This window comes from Aplidium turbinatum, chromosome 9 (genome assembly GCF_918807975.1).
Source record: "Aplidium turbinatum chromosome 9, kaAplTurb1.1, whole genome shotgun sequence".
In the NCBI taxonomy this organism is placed as follows: domain Eukaryota; kingdom Metazoa; phylum Chordata; class Ascidiacea; order Aplousobranchia; family Polyclinidae; genus Aplidium; species Aplidium turbinatum.
In genome coordinates, this window is record NC_137480.1 from 14,997,737 (window position 1) to 15,020,964 (window position 23,228).

At 37.5% G+C, this 23,228-nt stretch overlaps 1 protein-coding gene across 1 annotated transcript; it reads left to right on the forward strand.

Moving 5' to 3' along the window:
* The first annotated feature begins 771 nt into the window (after window positions 1-771).
* LOC145777442 (uncharacterized) lies at window positions 772-16,585 on the forward strand. Its single transcript, XM_082588815.1, has 8 exons — window positions 772-901; window positions 1,488-1,542; window positions 6,377-6,493; window positions 12,740-12,850; window positions 13,069-13,596; window positions 13,910-14,116; window positions 14,705-14,773; window positions 15,029-16,585. Exons 1-8 carry the CDS (start codon window positions 831-833, stop codon window positions 15,092-15,094), a joined length of 1,224 nt encoding a protein of 407 aa, XP_082444941.1. The 5' UTR covers window positions 772-830; the 3' UTR covers window positions 15,095-16,585.
* The last annotated feature ends 6,643 nt before the right edge of the window (window positions 16,586-23,228 follow it).

The window sequence follows — 23,228 nt, forward strand, 5'->3', positions numbered from 1 at the left end:
AAACGTATCAAAAGTATCAAAGACGAAAACTTATTTTATTTGGGAACAAAAACAAATTTAATAAAACTAACAAAAATCTGATGTAGTAAGAGTCTATTTGTCTGCTACGAAATAGTTATAATATGCAAGATCAGAGTCCTCAGATGAATAATCTGTTGTGTTATTGCAATGAGTTTACCGTAATTGCTACATATTGTGACATTTAATGTCAAAATAGGTAAAAAAAATTAAAAAAGCAAGCTCGTTTTTTTTTAAAACAAAAAAACGTTTTTTTACAATACATCTCTACTTTGCTGCCTGGTAAAGGAACATCAAGTTTCATTTACGATTTCCTGTAGCTCCACACTAGGTACCACAACTTTGCAATATACAAAAGCAACAAATAAAAAATGGTGTTATTAGAGTGAAATGCAATGCAGGGCAAAGGACTTACTGCTATAAATGAAAAAGGCAAAATTGTAGACATTGAATCAATGTAAAAAAGAGCTGAATTACCGGCTGAAAATACAACAGGTTGAAGTGTGCAATTTGGCTGGAGCTCAAAACAGCGACAAAAATAAAACTAGCAACGTGTCATCAAGATTATTAACACATTAATAACACAGAATCGTATCTGAACAATATGTACGGTACCGTACCTCAAACGTTAATTATAATGAAAACTAATTTTCGAAGCTCAGTTCAATGATCAGTTACAATGCATTACAGCACATCTGCTTTAGAAAATAAGAACCAACCTTTCAACATCTTGTTCATTGATTTTCAGGCATAATGTATATTCAACTTTTGTTGTTAGATTCTTAGTTGGTGAGTAGCCTACTGATTGTATAATGTCTCAACAAAAACCAGAATCAAAGATACCTTCGAAGTTTAAAGACAATGGCTCGACCCCATTTTCAGGGTATTTTTACAATTTATATCATACAGAATAATTATTTTAATTTTTAAATATAAATTATTTGATTACTGTAGTGTGTATAGTGTATTGTAGATAGATCCTCTTGAGTCGAGAATGTTGTAAAGCTGCCTACATTTTGTAACAACTTTGAGTGATATAATATAAACATAGTAGCCTAAGCACAAATTAGCACATTTTGTGTAGACTGGCAATCTTAAAATTTGCATGTGTCCAATATACAATTTTGAATGCAGAAACGTATTCAGCTTAAAAACCAACATTTTTGTATTAACATCAAAGAATACGCCCCTTGTGAAAATACTTGTGTGGTGAATTGCTCTGTATATCAATGTTAACTGGAGAAACACAAAAACCGACCCAAAATTAAACTAGTAATGATGTGAAAGATGATGACTCGCAATCTCTGTCTTGCTTTTTGGCTGGCAATTATTAGTCATGCAAGAATCCATAAAAATTATAAGCTTTAGAATGCTTAAACTTTTGTTTATTTCCTAAAACTGTCCACAATGATCGGATGTAATATACATACGTTTATATAATATTAGATGGTGCAAATGTTACTTTACAGGAAGAAAGAGCAACACAGTTCTTCACCCAGTAGCTCTCCACCAATGCATACACCGGTAAAAAATAACATTACATTGGTAAATGAAAGGAATAGAAATGTCGTTTCTCGGTTGCTTAACTTATGTGAACTTTAGTTTAGTTTTAATAGCTACCACCAGTCATGATGCAATAAACATAGCATTTGTTGTTGGAAGTGGAGTTCATTTGAGTAGTTTGAAGAGGAGTACGGTATCTTTTATCATTGAAGACAAGCTTCACGAGAGGCTGTGGAGTATGTGGACTCCATTTTCTCTGTCGAAATCTTTTGAATGTTTTTTGTGCCAGCTAATTTATGACTACCGGTATGCTAATTGTTAACAATACTAACCGGTGGTTGTTACTTATTTGAACCTAAACATTAGGGTGGTCCTTATTTGAGGGTAATTTTTTTTTTGTAAAAGTTTCAGGTCTGACCATTCCAAAATGTTCTCATCGGCTTAAAAACACTCTGTGTAAAATATGAAAAAAAATATACATATATCTAGCGGTTGCCCAGAGCCGTTGAAATTTGGAATTTATAGCGAAAAATGTGCATATACTAGATGTGAAAGAAATAGAGCACAAGTGTTTTTTACATCATTCCATGATTGTATAGCAGTCATCAGTCCATGCTATCTGTGCTAACGATGAACGGCAAGTAGCAAATTCTGGGAAATGAATATGCTTGGCCAGTCACATCACCTGATCTGATTCAACATTTTGAACTTTAGCATCTCTTTATTTACTGTGAGGGGGCCAAACTAACTGCTTGGCGAAGGACCATTAATAAATTGATGCTTTAAAGTCCTAGCGTCATAGATTTTCATCAGAAGAACATCAACCATCACAGAGTAACACAAAATATTTATTGATTGACTATACAGTGTTCAACAAGTTTTTGTTCAGTTTAGAAATCGTACTGATAACACGGCAAATAATATATATAGTTATATACCGATATTCTATATTTCTAATACCCTTAATTTAGGGGTCCACGTCTTTTAGGCGCTGACAGTTAGGCGCTGGTCTAATAGGCGCGCACACTGTGGCGTCTGGATATTTAGGTGCGGAGCACTGTGGCGCCCGTTCATTTAGGTGCTATTCCTACTAAAGTCTGTAGATTGTATCAGCTTGGCAGGTAGGGGCGTAGGGCAATGCTTTTCACACAAAATATAATATTGAACAGGAAAATATATTGTTTTGTTGATGCGTGTGCGTTGTTGGTCATGGCTTCAGTGAGTGAAGTTGCCTAAACTGGCAATGCTTTCTCACACAAAATGTTATATTACACAGAAAAATATATATTGGTGAAGCTGCTTGAACCGGAAATGCTTTTCACACAAAATGTTATATTGAACAGAAAAATATGTTATGGCTTCCGTGAGTGAAGCTGCTTAAACCGGCAATGATTTTCACATAAAATGTTATATTGAACAGAAAAATATGTTGTTTTATTTAATGCGCGTGTTCAGCATTTATTTGTTGTTAGTCCAGGTTTGCGCCGGCGAAAGCTTTATCAATAAATTATTCAAGTTTCCGAAAATGTATGAGATTGAGTTCACTTTTAGTTAGGTCAAATAATAACTAAACATCAGTAAAAATGTACCGTAGGCTGTACTCAAGCGGGCGGTAGGCTTGAGTGAAGAGTAACTTAGTTTTCCGTCAAAACCCGGACTAGGTTTAATAACGAGCGAAGTCTCACCATTATGCTTGCAATTTGTAGCCAAGGTGTAGCCTATATGCCCTGTAGAAATGTATTCATGTGAACAGTAGTAGAGCGTCTTACGCGTTCTCGTCACATGGCCAATCCATCCCGAACAGAAGTAATCTATATTTAATCTAAATTACCAGACATTTTTCACACAAATCTGTTGTATTTACGCGGTAAAAACATGTCATGTGATCGACGTAGACGCACAATCTTGACATCAAATGAAAACATACCTCTTCAGCTATCCGAAGATGCAAAGCTTTGCAATAAAATTTAAAACATTCTATGTACAACTAGCAACTTTCCAAAAGGTATTTTTTCTAATTTTTAAAAAATTAAAAATTGGCAGAAAAGTGTACTTCATTATAATTTTTACTACCCAAGCATGATACAATAATATGAAAATATATGTAGTTTAATCGAATGCCAAAACAATTCTGCACATGAGAAAAAATTTACTTCGTTTCTGCGCGCAATGCTTTAGGAGGTACAGCAGAATGATTATGGAAAAATTTGGAAAATTTTAAGCAAAAAGTTTACGTAATTTAGCCTACAGTGTTTTTGATCGAGAAATTCCAAAGTAAGGGGTTGCCTAGCCAGTTTTGACTGCCAATTCCAATGAGTAAAAGAAAAAAAAATCCACTGTGTCCCCATCTTTAAGAAGTCCTCATCTGATAACTGCACCGCCAAAATATTTTTTTTAATTAGCCAAAAAAAGACAGGCAAAGACTATGGATCTGCCATCATTTACATTATTTTTTTGCTTGAAATAGGCTACCTTTTAACCTTGGACGTAGGGATACTTCCTTGGTCATCATGGCAAAAATCCCAACACGTGTGTATACGTCCGTGGTCGCGAAAGAGTTAACTAAAAATGAACTCAATAATGTTAGGAAGCTTCAATAATTTATTGATAAAGCTTTCACCAAAGCAAACCTGGACTAACAACAAATAAAACAATAATAAATCAATAAAACAACAATATATTTTTCTGTTCAATGTAACATTTTGTGTGAAAAGCTTTGCCGGTTTTAGCAGCTTCACTCACTGAAGCCATGATATAATTTTCTGGCAAGCTGCCAAGCTAATACAATCTACAGACTTTACTAGTAATAGCACCTAAATGACTGGGCGCCACAGTGCTCCGCACCTAAATATCCAGACGCCACAGTGTGCGCGCCTATTAGACCAGCGCCTAACTGTCAGCGCCTAAAAGACTTGCTCCCTAATTTAGTAGCTAACTGCTCTAGGCTGCTGCTGAACTGAGTCGGAGTCTGCCTCGCTTTCTGACCTAGTCTTGTTCTGACACGATTCCTGTTCCATATCTCGAAAGCTAAAACCTCAATTGCTAAGGTAACAGGGATCAGTAGTCAGTAGATGTAACAGAAAATATATTTCGCACTTGCTAGATGCTAGTGCATCGTCCAAATATGCCCTTAATTTAGGATATTATACTGTACAACGTCCATTGTCCATGTCCTTAGTTAGACAGTATATTCACTATGCCAACCAAGAGTGCCATGGTGACCAACGAATCATTGTTGCATTAAGGTCTTTTTGAGGGTTTGTGAATATGACACGACTTAGAGGAGGAATTGTTGTGAAGAATGATCATAACATTTTTCCTTCAAGGTTACCCAATACTAATGTAACCTGTTTTACCAGTCCTTCTTCTGCATTGCTGGACATTGCTTGCACCATCTCATCTTTCAGATCTGTTGGAATGTCATCATCAAACAGGGAAAGACCCACACACTCTTCCGATAAATACCGCAAATGGGCAGTCATCTTCTTAGCCGTCACCATTGAAATGCCTTTCATCATCATCTATGTCTTTGATACAAGTTTTGTTTCTGATGACTTCACAAAAAAAAACAACTTGTATCAAAGATGTCATAGGAAAATTAGAAATGCCTTTATTGATGCACTTATAATCAACCAAGCTCTTCAAAACACACAGGTCACTTTTGGGAGCTTTAACGGCAAGTGGAGCAAGAATCCAGGCTTTTACGTAGATTCTTCATTCTTACAGTAGTTCATCCACCCTTACAATAGTTTTAGACTTTTTGTAAACCTGCATCTCGCTCAGCGGCTTCAATAAGTTCACCCATGCGAGATGACGCAACACACTTGACGATTGATGAGATTGACAAAACTATGTTATAACTTATGAGCTATATGTTATCAGCGATATGTTAAGTTAAACATTGAACAACAATCCGCTGTTTCAAAAGAATTAAGCAGGAGATAGCCAACATAGCCTGATTAAAAGGTTTAAGTCATTGATATGATATTTTTTAGTTAAGAAACCAAATCTTTGTGCAATGTCCTTTGCAATTTCAAATGACGCACCAGTGCGTTGCAACTTACAGTTGAAGAATCATTGTAGGCTAATACAGAAACAAAGCACAAACAATTTTTAAATTTTGCAATTTATCAATCATGCTGAAAACTGGGAAACTTTCACGGACCCCCGGAAATCGCTTTACGGACCCCCGTTTGAGAACCACTGATCTAGAAGGTACACCTTTTTTCGACTTTTAGACACACTTGCCATTATTTTCTACTTAGCTTAACAATCTGTTTAGAAAATAAGAAAGCACTGTTAGAAATTCATTTATGAAAAATAATGGTGTAAATTAAATATGATGAACCGAACAACATTCCGTCTATTGGGGTGGTGTATGGTGATTTTTCATTGGTCTTGGGCAACCTCTAAACATCAATCTTTTTTAAAAATATTTCACACACAGTGTTTTTGTCCCTAGTAGCACATTTTAGCAGGGTCAGACATTAAACTTTCCAAAATTGAAAAATAAGGACCACCCTACTAAACATTAGTGGCAGGTTTCAAGTTCCAAGGTTATTATTACAAGTTGCAACAGTTTGTGATTGCTCTCATTCAATTATTCTATGATGTTCAATGTTGATCAGACCAGTTTGTCATAAATCAACCAACACTATTTGTCTATACTGGTGGTGGAATGTTAGCGTCAGTCGTTAATGTTCTATTTTTTCAACAAATCAGATGTGCCTCATTGATGAAAGATCTGATTGAAATCTGATCATCGTTTTAATTCATCAACTGAAGTTCAGTCAAATGTTTTTTTTTAACATTCAACATCTATTCATTGTTGTGTAAATTTTTATTATTTGTGCAGAATGGCGAATTAAATGTTGGTCCTCCGACGCCTTTGGTGGAGATTTACCGAGATCAAATCAAGCGATTGACCGAAGAGCTTAACAAATCGTCTAATAAAGAGCGAGATTTAGAATTGGTAAGCGCCGGTTGTATTTATTACGATATAATAAATACTAATGTGAGACTGTTTCAGGGACTCAGGGATATCTAAACAAGATATCTTCAGGCTACGTTTGCATGACGTTTCATTGCACCAGAAATGAAAATTTTCCGTTTCGGTTTGTCTGCCAGACTCGTAATCTGTTGACATGCGATGACCGAAATGAGATGCGTGGCGGTCTGGATTTCATGTTGGTAGTTTCAACAGAAATGAAACCGAAATGAAGCGGTTGCGGGTGATGTAAACACACCGCAATGAGATCCTAGCAACGAGATTAGCCCTAGTAGTTTTTGGTCTGTTTGAGTATATAGCCTATTTATTTTTAGTGTAGCATAGGAAGAGAGAACTTGAGCATTACATCAGTGCAATAGCTTTATGTTTTTGAAATCATAACAACAGATATTTTCAACTGGGACTGGTTGTTTAAGTGAGCAATTAGCAATTGCGGACCAGTAATACAACCAATCCTTCTAAGTCAGTGGTTGAAAGATATGTTATATTTGCTAACTTGTTGCTTATTGTAAAATCTATAGGCTACTAGCAATTTCACTGTGGCCAAGCCTATGTACTATTCTACTATGTAACCTACTGGATGGCAAAATAAACTTGATTGATTGGCTAACTGAATGCTTTTCATTGTTGTTAGTGTAGCCTATTTAATGTCGGAATGACCCGTTTTGGTGAGTCCGATCCCTTAACGGGGGATTTTTTCAATTTTTTTTTAAATTATTGGGTTGGTAATTAGTAGCCTAATTATCATTGCCGTTTTAGGGTTAGGGGTTAGGGTTAGAGGTTAGGAACTCACCGAATCGGACTCACCGAATAGTAGCAGACCCATTTAATGCATAGGCTACCTTTCTCAAGTCTGAGTGTCAGACGTATTTTGTTTCGAAGAAGCTATTTCTACGGCGCTGGTTGTGATTAAAAAGCAAAAACCAAACTTTGTCACAGGTGTTGTCAGAGTTAAGCTAGGAGTACCGTACTTAAAGTTTTACTCGTTGTAAACCTAGCCACGTCCACTTTGTTTATATGTCACAGAACTACTAATGTTCATGATGAGCCTAATGACTGAACACAATAACTTTGAAAAGACTTTGTTGCTAATGTTGTCTGCAATCATTTGAGCGATGCAAAAGACATGCACTGATGTAGCCTACTAATAAAGAACAATATAATCAGTCCATAAATTAAGCTGGCCTACTCTTGAAAAACACAAGTGAATTTACTCTGAACTTGTGATGTTATTGACGCAAAAGAATTTTGAAAGTACATATGTGCTATTTCAGTAGTGGTTACACTTTGGAATTGCATGTTGTATTGTACAACGCATGTCAACCAGCTTTATTTTCATCGTACTCAGTAGCCTAGTTACAGGCGCGAAAATCACTCATGCGTAGGGGCTGTAATCCTTTCGCCCGAAACCAAAAGCAGCCGCAATGAAATGGCATGTGAACAAAACCTTTTTCATGCACCTTTGAGATTTCATTTCGGTCATTTTCATTTCGCCTATCATGTAAACGCAGCCTCAGACATCCCTGCAGCTGCAGGGATTGCATCAAGTGTTTTACGCATCTGTAGTTTTTGGAAGTCAACTGTTAAATGAATGCTTTCAGATCTTTTTTGTCGTATAATGTAGTGTAATGCAAAGTTGCATCACAAAGAAAGTTGCAAACTCCACTTTTCATTGACACACGTTTCGAAAGCAAACATAATTTTACTAGGAATTATTTTTCTAGTAAATTTAACGCTTTAGTCTAAAAAAGTTTAAGGACAGTTTTGAAACTACTGTAGAGTTTTCACCTGTTGTGGCGTGTTGCAAAGTTATGAATACGCTGTTGTGTGTAACGAAAAACGATTTACTGTGTAAGAAAAATGAAACCTAGCGTGGAGGCTACACCGTTATGGTTAGCGAATCGCAAATGCTCGCTATTCTAGTGGGTCTGCAGCCTTGTGCTGACAGCCAAGAAGAACGCTCTTTTCTATTCAACTACACTAGCCTACTTTCGTACAACTACACTAGCCTATTTTTTTGGGTCGTTTTTCCCTTCGATTGTAAACATATGATTGACAATAGGGTGGAGTGAAAAATTTTTTTTCTCTCAAATCAAAAAAGAGGGGTTCTAAAAACTTGTCATTTGACCCAAAATCACCATTAAAATTGATTTTGGGGTGTGGCACTTTTAATTGACCGTGCCACCCGACCCTATGGGTCGCGACGGGGTCAAACTTCATGAAATATGCATAACTTTACAACCGTACATGCTAGAAACTTGAAATTGGTCTTAAAAGATTCAGAAGCTACATGTTTCTATCTGCTCTAAGAGTAATTTTTACCCTAAGTGCAACAGAAAACGTTTTATCAAAAGAAAACTGATATTTGTATTAAACAAGCATCAAGCATTGTGAGTCGATGAAATGCATGCAAAAAAAGCACTTTTAGAAATAGGAGAGTGGGAATTAAACAAATTTCTTGACCCAAAGTTGTAAATGAATGTATAGCCCAGTCAAGAATATAGAACACAGCCATTTGACACTTCAGGCATGTTGATGAACTGAAACTCAAAGCCATAAACAGACATAACTCAGCAACAACACTACATTTAACATTATAAAAAACAAAAAGCGAAAAGAAAATTTTCTGAACAATTAATTAATTTTACCTCTCAAATACTTGACCCGTTGTGCTGTGTAATTTTAAGTTATCAATTTGTGTGAGCGAGGCAGTTTCTCAAATGTTTAGATTTGACCTTATTTTTGCTGTGATACTGTATGATTCTTTAGCATTTCTTTTAAAATGTATTTTTCTTATAGGCTTGAAAGGGTTGTATGACTAGCGGAAAACGTTCGCTTTTTGATTTTTTTTATTATGTTAAATGTAATGTTGTTGCTGAGTTATGTCTGTTTATGGTTTAAAAGAGTTACCTCTCTACCCAAATTGTATGAAACTCAAAGGTACAGCAACAATAAGTAACTCTGTATGGTCACTGCTCAGTATTCTATGCCTGTTCAATGTTCATGAAGCAATTGTTTCTCTGTGTCAAAGCGTTTCATCAGACGTCTAGATTTAATTTTCTATCTGATCAAACTGTCATACCTTGCTACAGAGGATGATGCGTCTGTCACCAACTTTATGTGCCGTTTAACTCTTTGATTGTGGCAAGGATGCTGAAGGCTCAATGGACTATCTCAAATCTCCTCAAGTGGGGATCGACTTAGAGCTTTGATCAGTGGAGGTTCACAAATCCCAGGGTCATTTAGATTGATAAGCTTGTAATACTCCTTCGCCTTGATGTTGATTTTAGGAACAAGAAACCAACGCACACTGGAACTAACATTTGTACCAGCCTTCTCATCTGATTGTTCCAGGTCACCTCCTTCAAAGTTGTCATTCGGTGAAATGTTGACTCCATGTTGCTGTAAACATCCTCTCATCGCCAATATTTTGTTCACAGCAATTCTGCAAATTTCTTCACTGCCGTCCCACCAAAATATTCTCCGGATGTGCAAATAATGCATTTCTTTGCACAACCTTTAACAAAATTCCCCTCACTTTTTTGGACGGGAACTGGACGATTCAACTCTGGACAAGATCGAACAGTGTCTTTGGCCGATCAGATATTTTATCTTTGTGCTTGATTTGAAACCATGTGGAAGTATATATACCTTTAAACAAAATTCAGCCAAAGTATGCCGGTTTGCGGACGGCTTTGATATTGAAGTATAATACCGCAGGATTCTGCATGCAAGTGTGAGCCACCTCGAGTGGAAAATTGGCCCTATCTCCAACATTGCTAAATCATCATCCGCATGACCAAGGAGAGTTTCCCAACAAATCCTGTAAGCATAATGCTGGTCTATGCTGAGGTTAGCGACAACCTTATTGGGCAATAATAATGGAAAGTTCTTGTTTGAAATTGGTTTGAATTTTTGAATTGGCCAATCCGAAACGCAACCACTTAGTTTTGATCCAATCTTTCCTTAGAAAGTATTATGTGTTGTCCCGTCTATAGCAACAAGCACATGTCGCAATGGCAGTTCATTGCAGTGTAGAAGCCATATCAGTATCACCCACTGCAATGGATGTACTTCTACCTTCTCCTCCAATGCTCTGATTAAGCCATTGTATGATCCGGTCATTGCTGCCGTGCCATCAGTTCCTACAACTGCAAGTTTGTCGCCCAGTTCAGTGTACTTTATGGCATCATTGACGGTATTTGCAGTTCTTCTTCCTTTCCCATCCTCAGGTGTGACATGGGTCAAATAATACTCGCCTGGTTCTCCAACAATGACATAGTGCTCTTCCAGGATTGATTGTGATTGTGAATGGATTTTAAATATAGTCTATGTTGTTGTTCCTCTATGTAATAGATTCTAAAATGGATGATTCCACAATCCACACACAGTAGGCCTACTACTTATTATGGTTGAGAGCGAAATGATAAAATATCAGTTTTTTTCATTTAAATCATTTTCTGTTGCATTTATGGTTAAAATTGCTCTTAGAGCAGATAGAAACATGTAGCTTCTGAATCTTTTAAGACCAATTTCAAGTTTCTAGCATGTACGGTTGTAAAGTTATGCGGATTTCATGAAATTTGACCTCGTCGTGACCCCTAGGGTCGGGTGGCACGGCCAATAAACAGTGCCACACCCCAAAATCAGTTTTAATGGTGATTTTGGGTCAAATGACAAGTTTTTAGAACCCCTCTTTTTTGATTTGAGAGAAAAAAAATTTTTCACTCCACCCTAATTGACAACAAAGTACCTAAAAGACGTGGACACTCTTGTCTCCACGATTTAACGTCTCCTTTTCCCGGTATTGCAAGGGTTAGACGCCAACAATTGTTGCCCAACTATTCCAGAGTTGCGCAACCTTTTGCGTCAGCTAAATGAAGTAGCGGTATTGCATGCGCAAGGATACTCATTTAATAATATAAGAGTATGCAAACTTAACTTTAAATATTTGAACTCGTATTTGTTCAATATGAAACTTATTCTCGTATTGTCTTTTTAGCTCCTTTGAGTTAGTCATTTCTTCTGTGTTCTTTAAACTTCCTCACATTTTCAGAGATATCTTCAATTTGTCTTGTAACTGTCCTTGGAGAAACTGATGGTTGAAAATAACGGCTTTTCTCTGGACAAGCGACCTCTGCAATTGTCATTAAGCTCATTCTTTTGTAAATCTTCATTCTACACATTTTCTGCTGTCTGCTTTGACACTGCGTAACTTGCTTGAATATTTCTTTGGTTGATTGGTTTTAAATCTTTATCCTCGGACTGACAAACCTTGATGGGTTATTCCTGGTAGTTTCGCATATATGTAGCTGTAGGGTAGAGGCTTTTGACGCAGGGTTGATTACAGAGATTGACAAAATAAAGTTTCCGATTGTTAAAAGTGTTGTTGCCGGGGAAGTATTCCATCTATTCTATTAGGTGCCGCTGAATGGAGAGCACTCTTTAGCATGCGTTGGTCAAGCGCACACCCAGAGAGTCGACATTTGAAAGTGCACACCTTCTGTGCCCATCTTTGTAAAGAATAAAGACTGTTGCAGCAAAGATTTGCGAGTCTACAAACTTTATCTTTTTTAAAAGAAAAAAAGTGACAGAAATGCGCCAGAGAAGCTGAAGGGGAAAGCTGAGTAAGGCGAGTGAAACCGAGTAAGGCCGAAAAGAAGATGGAGAGGATGTGTGACAGAAGATATGGAAATAGTGCGAGTGAAGGAGGAAGATGCTGCTGACAGAGTGATGTGAAGTACTGCAATCTGCACCGGCGACCCCATTTGAAGTGGGAATAAGCCTATTTAAGCCATCATCCTCGAAGAGGAGGGATAGCCATCATTAAATGCACATTGCACAATGCTGACTGCGTTGCCGACTAGCGGTAGCGAGAGAGTCTGACCAATGTTCGAGAGCTTTTCTACTTCATATTTACCGACGGCACACTACTGGACTACTGGTCTATGCAATACACGTATTGACACTGTTTGAAATTTTATCGGTATTAGCAAATTGACTATGGTGACAGCACTATATAATTTAATCTGTGATTTTTTAGTCTATTTGGCTAAGCTTTGTTTTGAATACATTGATGACTAAGAAAAGATATCTTGTAGCGAGAGCATTTTGCACTTGCGCTTTTCATGTCCACTGCATTTTTCAAGCTCATTGATTTGTTGTGAGTGATTTTGACGACATACTACTTACTACTGCTGTGTTCTTCAGCTAATTAAAGGATTTGAGAAAGAAAGAAAGTGTTTCAAGGAAAATGAAGAAAAACTCAAACTGGAAGTTTCTGACTTAAAAGCCCTAGTAGAACGTTTCCGAGCGCAAAAAGTAAGCAGTTGCTTCAATGTATTGTTCCAAAACCCTTCTCTTGTTTTATTTATATTATGTGAATTTCAATAGCTACAGTATGTTGAACCTGGTTGTGTAGCTTAGTTGCAAATGTATATGGTTCTACAAAGTGAGCTCTGCTAAAGATCTATTAGTATTTTGTTAATGATATTCAAAGAAAGAAACCCTGTTAAAATTCAATGACTGTATTTTTTTAGACGCAGGATACCATTAAAGAGCTTCAAGAGGACAACACCAAGCTTAAGCAGGATCTGACAGAAGCACTTTCTGACGCGAAAGAATCACGAAAGCAAGCTACCAAGGCTGAAGAAACTATTCGAGCGGGGTTGGAAAGTTGCTCAGAGGACTTTCGTAGACTTGAATCTCAGTTACAGGAACAGGCCGATGCACTTCGCCGCACCGAAGTTCAATTGACGGAAAAGGAGAATGCACTTAGCCGCACTGAAGCTCAATTGGCGGAAAAGACGAATGCACTTAACCGCGCCGAAGCTCAATTGGCGGAAAAGACGAATGCACTTAGCCGCACCGAAGTTCAATTGACGGAAAAGGCGAATGCACTTAGCCGCACTGAAGCTCAATTGGCGGAAAAGACGAATGCACTTAGCCGCACCGAAACTCAATTGGCGGAACAGACAAACGAAAGTCAAATTCTTCGAGAACAGTTGGATGACCGCACCCAGCAAATGCTTATAATAAATGAGCAGGCTGAAAGGAGTTATCAAGAAGTATATATACCAGTGTTTTGTTGTGTGTTAGGCTTACATAGTTAACGAAATATTCTTTTTAATTTTACGGTTGTTTAGAAATATTTTCCGGTCGGACTTTGTGGCCGTGAATTTATAGCTTAAGGAAAGTAACATAATTTGAACAAAATTTTGGTTTTCAAAATTTGTTTTTTATAAAAGAGCTAATTCTTTTTATTATAGGCTATGTAATACTATGTATGTTCACCACGCAATGTTTTACCCGTTGAAGCATTAACTAGAAGCCAGTCACCACTTTATTTGAATAAGCTTAATCGAAGCTAATCTTTTGTAGAGATACATCGATGGATACTCCCAAAGACTTGGAGAAGATCTCGCCATGCTTACTAGGTGTCAAAGACAAGTTCTTCAAGCAAGAGCTGCTCAGGCACTGGCTGAGCAATGGAGAGATGATGCTGTTGAAGCGCTCAACGAAGAGATGACTGCCAACATGGCTCTTGCGGATGCTGCTGGAAGAGTTAACGAAGCACAAGGGCAAAATGTGAGAAAACAACTTTATCGCGTTTTTGTTTATTTTGTTATTGTCTAGTGAAGGTGCCATTGCATTTATCACACTCCATTTTGGAATGGCTAATCACCTACAATCCAGGACGATCAAATCAAATCGCTCCGTTATCCCCCCTCCCCACTCACTGTCACCGAATAGCTGACCATCGTTCTGTCACTTTATACGATTTCATAAAGTTAAAAGATGTTGCAACTGCATAGCCGAGTGGTGAGGGCTCTGGAAAGGCAATCGAAAGGGCGCCGGTTCGACACCGCTCAAGAGCATGCGGCTGTGTTTCTGGCAGGACACTTAAAGGCATGCCTGAAGGTGGATACGAAGATTGGCTTCCTTGCCTTCCCGTCCACTTAATCTAAATCTTCAACCACTGGGTGCAAGCCTGGATACGACAAACAAAAAACATGTTGCAACTATTTGGTCGTAACTCAATGAACGGTAGCAGTGAACTCTTAAAGTGTACTACTGTACTACATAAAAAAAAAACTCTCAGAGCTCTGCTGGTTAAATACGTATTTTTGTTTATCACAAAAAAATTGAGGTTTATAATACTTTGACTATTTTTAGCGCCGTCAACAATCTCAAGTGCTCATGAGCCTTTTGGAGGAACGAAGACAAGTCCCGCAGGCTATTACTGTGAGTTCGTGAATAAGATTTGTTGATGTGGCACTGCAATTGGTTTTAGACGTTTGTTTCATCGTGGAATATAGAATCATTGGTCCATGTGTTGCACGGAGGTTTTTTACTATCATATAAATAATATTGTTCTGGAATTGAGGCGATTCGGGAACTTGAAATTGAATCACTAAATGAAATAGGGAATGTGAAAAGAAACTTTTGATGACAAAAAGAAATTGTTTTCCACATTTCAATCAATTTCATTTTTTGCAGGTAAATCAGGTCTTCGTCAGTCAAACATCTGACCAAGCTGCAGTAAACATCAACATCAATGGATGACTTTACAGCTCAGCTCGTTCTATTGTTATTCCTGGCATCTCGGTCTGGTCACACTTACCTTGTCGAGCTACCTACTCCTTTAAGCCGCGGTTGTAAACGCAGTCTCGTTTACGTGACATGTTTCACCACTCACATCACATGCGTGATTGCTTCAACAGTCGATGGTTGTATTTTATGTGTCTCGGGAGCGAATGGTAAAGAACAGGGATAGCATATATGTTCGGGGTTTCCAACCACGACTTTTTAAAAAAAAAACTAACCTTATCTTAAAAACTTATCTTCCATACTCGTGAATGGCAATACTCTACCAACTATGCTATTTCTGTTCTTTGTCACTGGTTTGTGAGGCATAATAATGGCTAGAATGCAACTGTCTGCCGTTGCAAACAACACTACAATCACCATGTGAAGTGGGTTTTCTGTTGGAAGATCCAATGATTTGCTGTTGTCAGAAAATACCCAGAATGTCTTTGCATCAACTTTCGATTCGATTAAATCCATTTATGTTTGCTCAGTCGTTTCGGACCTCGTCAACTGATTTGGGCTTATAATACCTCCATCGCTGTACAGCATCACAGAAGAAACATACTATTATGTAGGCAGTGCATTATTTTGACAACCAATTTTGAATGCAAAAGCATTTATATGTTTCTCCACCCACCTAATTGAAAATTTATTTTTCTTAGCCGATACCTGTGATGTCAATGTTAAATTTCGGCTGTTCAATTTGAATGTTTTGTTTATTCACATTATTGAGCACAAAGTAAGCTTTTGTGAAATATGGATCTCTGACCAACTATTTGTACATAACAGTTCAAAATATTAATTATTATCATGTACTCGGAAATTAATGACTTCTTTGAAACAAAGTTTTATTGATATAACTTAATTACGGAGTTTCGTATGTGACTTTGAACCACAAGTCATTTTAGCTTCAATCCACAGTATTTAAGTCCAACAACAGAGGTGCACGCCTTAGTTAATTTATTCTGAAATTAAATAAAATTCATATCATTTTCAATAAATTCATCCTTTCAATTTTGTTTGTAAAGTCTCTTTAATACCTAAATCGCGTATTTTATCAAAATTCACCATCGTGGCCTTGTATTTGACAACATATTTCACCGATTGTGTCTTAAACCAATTGATTCTTTTTTGGCAAAATGTTTGTATAGGGTTTTTCTAAGCGTTGTGTGTCTATTTCATTGTTGGCATGATAGTATCAAATGTATTTGTTCAATACAGCTCGAATTTTTAAAAGGGTACAAACATCAATGAATAGACCACAGGCCCCAACAAGAGCAATAATTTTACTATTTTTGGTGCACCTGAATAAAGCTGAAAACTTTTTTAAATTTGTAACATTTTTTTGGTCAATTGAGAGATTTCGTTTTTTGTGTGTAAGAATTTCTTTTTACAATTGGTGACTTGCGTTAATTTTTTCTCTGGTGTTGCTAGCAATCTAGTAAAGTAAAGTAATTGTGTGAATAAAATGAGTGTCAAAGGAAAACAGAGAATTTAGTTCTGTCTCGTATGCTTGCAAGTAATATCCGTTCAGAAGGATTTTAACAAAACTTTGCACTAAAGATGTGCTCCCGGTTCGGTAGACCACTGTCATTCTGGCTGAATAATTCTGTGCGAACGGCCTAAAAAACGCGCGGTAAATAATGCGATGAAAACAGCAACACTCGGACGCTGATAAAACCAGTGGCGGCTCGTTTAACGGCGCTGCAGCACCACCTGTGTTTTTGCTTCGTTCTGGTCACTATGAGAAATGTTGCAGTCTAAATGTCGTGACTTTTTATTATTTTTGTTAATTTGTTTAGCTTTGTTGACCTTTCAAACTTGTTCGCTTTCTTGACTGGAAACGAAATTAGAGAAACTACCTCGTTGTCACATGACTTCCAGTTTATTTGCTTTGATTCTGTCTAGTGTAGACTTTATGGGCAAAAATTTCTACAGCTCAGATAACCCATGCGTCTTGCAATGATAACTCCAAGCGGCTTTGGAGCAGTTTCAAATTTCAAAACAGCTCCAACACACAGATCAAGCTTAACAGTACGGAAGGAAGGTCGCCAGATAATTTAAGATTCGGACTAAAAGATAAGTTCAGTTGTTTTTATTTCTGACCATCATATCAAAAACAATACACGTCAACATAGCAAAGGTCGAAAAAAAAGTAGAAGCGACAAAACGTTAAAACGTGCTTGTGACCGAAGTAAGTTATTGAGTTGAAAAAATTTGGCACGGTCGCAACACCTTAAGAAAAATTGAAGATGCAAAGGGAAAACAAAAAAAGAAAATGTTACAAAAATAACTAAAAACATATATTTAGGCTATAGCTTTATTAGCCCACATAGCTTTAGCTGATACTGTATATTTAAGATATATATGCATGTCAAAGTTTCAAGTATCTCGGTAGTACTCTTTCTAACACAGCCACCATTGACCTGGAAATCAACAACAGAATCGCCAAAGCATCTATCGCCTTCGGTAGATTGAGGTCTAACGTATGGGAGAGGCGGGGAATCAAGCTGCCCACAAAGCTAAAAGTTTACAAAGCAGTTATTCTGACGACCCTTCTGTATGCATGTGAGGCCTCGACTCTTTATAGGAGACACGAAAGGCAGGTGAACCACTTCCACCTCTCCTGCCTCCGAAAGCTCCTCAAGATTCGATGGCAGGACAAAGTCCCAGACACCGAAGTTCTCAGTAAAGCAAACATGCCCAGCACTCTTACCCTCGTAAAAAAGGCACAAATAAGATGGGCTGGCCATGTCCACCGGATGCCGAACCACCGCATTCCTAAACAACTGCTCTACGGACAGGGGGGTCTAGGTGGTACTTTTGGACCCGGGCCCAGAATATTTAAGGGGCCCGGATTTAAAAATTTCCCAGCGACTTCAAACATTATCAAGATCTTAATATAATCAGATCTAAAGGAATTGCCATCAGAGGTTAAAACAGCCCTTTCAGCCGTCAGATGGCAAAGGACCGGGCCCCTTTTCTGGGTACCGGGCCCACTTCAGCTTTCTGGTGGTAAAATAGCCACTTCTGCCACTAAACAGTAAAATAAGAATTTAGTCTAGTAGCCTATAGTGATTTCCCTAATCACGAATATTACCAGAAACACGAATTTCAAAATAAACAGGCTAATATTTGTTCAAACTCAAAAACTGAAATGGCACAGGTAAGAAGATTATTATCCATATGTCTGCACTAAAAATTAAACCAAAACCGCTTTTCGATTGCAGCAATCAGCAAATATTTGACCTAATCCTAGGCCCAAACACTTTTTCCAAATCAAATTGAAAATTTTCTGACTGTCTGCAGTGCAGTAAATTCTCTTCTGGTGAGCCTAGAATGACCAGTGAAACATCAATGGAATCAGGAAGTAATACCCTAGCGCCATGTGACAAATAAAAGTTTAAGAAAGCAACCACTAGATAGAGATAGTAAGTTTTGCGGTTCAAGAAATTTTAAGATTGTGCAAGATTTGTTAAATGACCATGCTTAAACGACATCAATGAAAATTTTTAGCTACATAACCTTTATATTCATAACTTTGTCGATAAAGGGGGCCCGAAAATAAATTGGTACCGGGCCCGTGAAATCCTGTAAAAGGCCCTGTCTACGGAGAACTGATTAACGGCAAACGTCATGTAGGTGGTCAAAGAAAACGCTTTAAGGACACTTTAAAAGCTTCCATGAAAGAATTCGCCATCGACGTAGATTCGTGGGAAGACTTAGCCGCAGAACGACCAACATGGCGCAGTCTTATTTATAAAGGCGCAGAATCAGCTGAGAAACACCGTACGCTATCTGCTGTCAGAAAACGAGAACATCGCAAGGCCCGAGCCTCAAACAACCCTGGCCCTAGCCAACCATCCTTCCAATGTCCATCCTGCAGCAGAAGTTTCACCGCACAGATAGGCCTCATCAGCCATCTCCGCACTCATGTAGCCTACACTGACCAAAGTCAACACTAAAAAAAAAAAAAAAAAAAAAAAAAAAAAGAAACTTGATCTCAGTCTCATTGGCCATCTTCGGAAACGAAGGGCGAACATCATCATATTTAAGATTTGTATGGACAGTTGCTATGAAATACGGCTAATTTCATATGCTGTATCCAAGTATCCGACAGCTTACAAATTTTTCTAACATTTTGTGCCAACTGCAAATGTTTAATTTTCTGTCTCATCAGTGAATTTCTGGACCATAAATAAAACATAGTTTGATTAGGCTATTTGTCCAAAAAATGTCCGAATTTCATTTTAATGCTCACCGAAATCCTCGCTGATTAGCCTACATGGCTTAACAGAATATAGTTAATTAACTATGAACAGAACGAAAATTAATTAGCTCAAATGTTGAACAACTTTAGTGGCTAACCAAAGACAGAAACAACGTAGCCTACTGTATTTTTTATGTATGCCGACTATTTCACTGTGAAAATGAATGCTGTCACAATTAGGTCATTTTCAACAAACTTTTCAATTTTCTGAAAATACGCTCAGAATGCACTAAATTAAATGTAATTTTTCAAAAAATTTTGGAGGAGACCCTTCAGATCTTCCGCTGTTTATCACCTTTCAACGAAAAGTGGCCGCGCTGCGCCCGTCCGCAGCGCCCCACTTTCATAACTCACCAACCGCCACTGGATAAAACCACTTCTCGTCATCACATTTGAGCAAGTCAGGGCCGGATTAAGGCGGGGCTGCACTGCAACAGCCGCTGCAGCCCCAGGCCCACTAAAAATAGGACCACCGATAACAACTTACTAAGAGCAACTGACATGCTTATTATCAGGATCAAATGAATAAAGAACGAAAATCATAAAACGAATGCTAACTGTGTAAACCAGTGGTTCTTGCCAAGGGGCATGCCTCCGCATTCTCACAGAGAAATAGGATGCGCATTGTCATGGTGCACGAAACGTCAGTGAAGCAATAAACCAACCTGTTTATAGCTGCTTTTACTTTCAATTTCATCAGATGAACGTTGCAACTAGTGCTAGAAACGATAATTGTCCTGATGAACACCCAAACTTTTTAGTATTCATAGAAAGCTTTTTCAATTTTGAAATGGCAACACGTAACATTAAGACTTCAAATCGAGTAACTCGAAAAAAAAAAAGTAAAACTGTTTTACTTTTTTAGACTTCAGTTTCAGACTCCAGATTGGCCTTTCTACGGCCAAATATGTCAAATTTGGCCTTTTTTAAAGTGGTTTGGCCGACAAATTTTTGTTTGGCCTTTTGGATTTTTTTTGGCCTTTTTTAAATTTTCTGATTACCACAATCAATTTGCTTAGATTTTCTGTGAAAACTGCAAGAAAAATGGGAGCTGGTCACAAGTCCCCCCCCCTTGGTACGGGTAACTCATGACAAAGACAGGACTCAACCAAACATATAGGGTGAAACTATTTTACCTTTGCTTACTGTTCACACACTTCCATCCACATGTTTTGGTCAATTCCTCTTTGTCATGAGTTGCCAAGGGGACTTGTATACCAGCTCCGAAAAAATGCTTAGGTAATAGGTGTGCTAGAGAGAGGCATGGCACGTTAGCAGCCCGCTGTGGTGCCATGACATAAAAAATGATAGCAAATAGTCATAGGACCGTAACAGGTTTTATTTGATATGAATAATGGCAAAAAAACTATATATATTAGCACATTTGTCTTCGGCCTATACTTTGGTAGATCTGTACTTCAGCTAAACTTTTATTATTATTATTATTTATTTGCGTCAGACAAAGCTGTCCATATCCAAAACAAAACGAAATAATACACAAACTGCAAATGCACAAAGGTCACATAGAGCCACTTTGGATGTCGTCAGTTTAAGAGCTCACTAAATATCTACTGTTACAAATTTACATGCGATGAGCGTGGAAGAGTTGAAAGTATTCAGAACGATAACAACAATCAGATGACATAAGGTCTAATATGAAGCGATTTGAGGAGTGTATGCAACGGTTAATGAACAAAAACATGTTTTTCCTCAATAAAGCATCAAACTTTGTTATATTATTCATTACGGTACTTAATATTGGATGCAACCTACCGTAATTCGTACCATGAACAATTCGTACTGTCAGTTCGTACATTGAAAAGATCGAGAAAAAAAACTAAAAAAGCCGAAGTCGCTGATTGCAATTTCCGCAAACAAACAAAAACTCTTAGGATCATTACCAGAAATTTTAAAATGTTTGCGGAAACTCCAATCAGCTCTAACCCTTTTAAAAGGCAGTGGCTATTTGACCGGCTCCGGTCTTTGAATCTGAAACACTATTTGACCGGTCATGACGTCACTGCATAAGCACTTTTTTATTTTTATTTTTCAAAGCAAAAGACGAGAAGCGCCGACATAAGTTCTAAATTCAACACGTATTCTTTAACTCAGTCCGTGGCGCGTAGGGTTCGTCTCCGGCTGCTAATCTAGAGGGGATGAGTTCGATACTATCCGGAAGCATTCTTTTTTCATTTTTTTTTTATCTAAATTTTGACCTGAAGCGCACTTATGTGGTCAATTTTTAATTTGAGTAGCCTACAGTCCAAGTTAGTTAATAGTTCTCAAGTATAGTTCTCAAGTTAGTTATATACAATACTTCTTTTAAAAGAAATGATAATGGTAAAACCATTTTTTAAAGAAGTATTGTATATAACTAACTTGAGAGAAAAATGTAGGGTCGTTCGGCAACACACGTTCACTTATGACGATCGGAAAATTACCAAGAGAAATTCTCAAATTCCAGCAAATTAAAAAAACTCTAACATTATTACTCACATTTGAAAAGACATAAAAAATGGGCTGTAGGCTACTCAAATTAAAAATTAACCACAAAAATGCGCTTCGGGTCAAAATTTAGATAAAAAAAAAGAATGCTTCCGGATAGTATCGAACTCATCCCCTCTAGATTGGCAGCCGGAAACGTATCGCACGCGCCACGGACTGAGTTGAAGAATACGTGTTGAAGTTAGAACTTATATCGGCGCTTCTCGTCTGTTGCTTAGAAAGAGCAAAAGTAAAAAGCGCTTATGTAGTGACGTCATGACCGGTCAAATAGTGTTTCAGATTCAAAGACCGGAGCCGGTCAAATAGCCACTGCCCTTTTAAAATGTATGCGGAAACTGCGATCAGCGACTTTAGCAAACTCTTAGGATCATTACCAGAAATTTTAAATTGTTTGCAAAACTGCGGAAAAACGGAAACTGCGATCAGCGCCTTCGGCTTTGTTCTATTTTTTTCTCTCGATCTTTTCAGTTTGTTTGTTTGCGGAAACACCCTAACCCTTTTAAAATGGGGCAGGGGCGCTGGTACCCGGAATGACTATGAAAAAAGGGCACTTTTGTGGCTGAAAGGCCTTTTTTTTAAGATAAGATATAGCGATAATGTTCATCTATCAGCTCATTATCGACTATCGAGTACCGTGATGATACAAGTGTCTGGTATACAAAGAACAATGGTTCGGAAGGGCATCATGCTATCTTATAATGATGCAACCTACTGTGATACAGAATTTTGTGTCGTAAATATTATTTTAAGGCTAAAATGAAAGATTATAATTAGGCTAATAAAGTAGGGTCTGCTACTATTCGGCTAGTCCGATAGGGCTAGTCCGATTCGGCTATTTCCTTTTTCGGCTACAGCCCGATTCGGCTAGTCCGATTGGGCTAGTTCCCTATTTGGCTACAGTCTTTATCAGTTAGTTCCCTATTCGGCAATTTTTTGAAAATCAAACGATAATCCTTCTGTAATCCAACAAAATCCTTCTGTAATCCAACAAAATCCTTCTGTAAATCCAACGACGCCTTCTGTTTATTTAGAGAATTTTATATTTTATTCTACAATATCGTTTCTTATGCATTCTTGCATTTTATCCAGTGTTTACCTTTGAGTGCCTTCCCAGACGGCAAAATCCGTCATTTTTAAAAATAAAAAATGACGAATTTTGTTGTCTGGGTTAGTTCAAAATATGTTTTTTACATCAAAACAACATTTTTCATTATTAACAATAGAGGTTAATGAGATATATAAATAGAAGTGTTTTGTTAGTTGTTCGAGTGTGTAATTGTTCAAAATACATGTAAAAACTTACATACGAGTTATTAATTACGGAGATAGCATAAA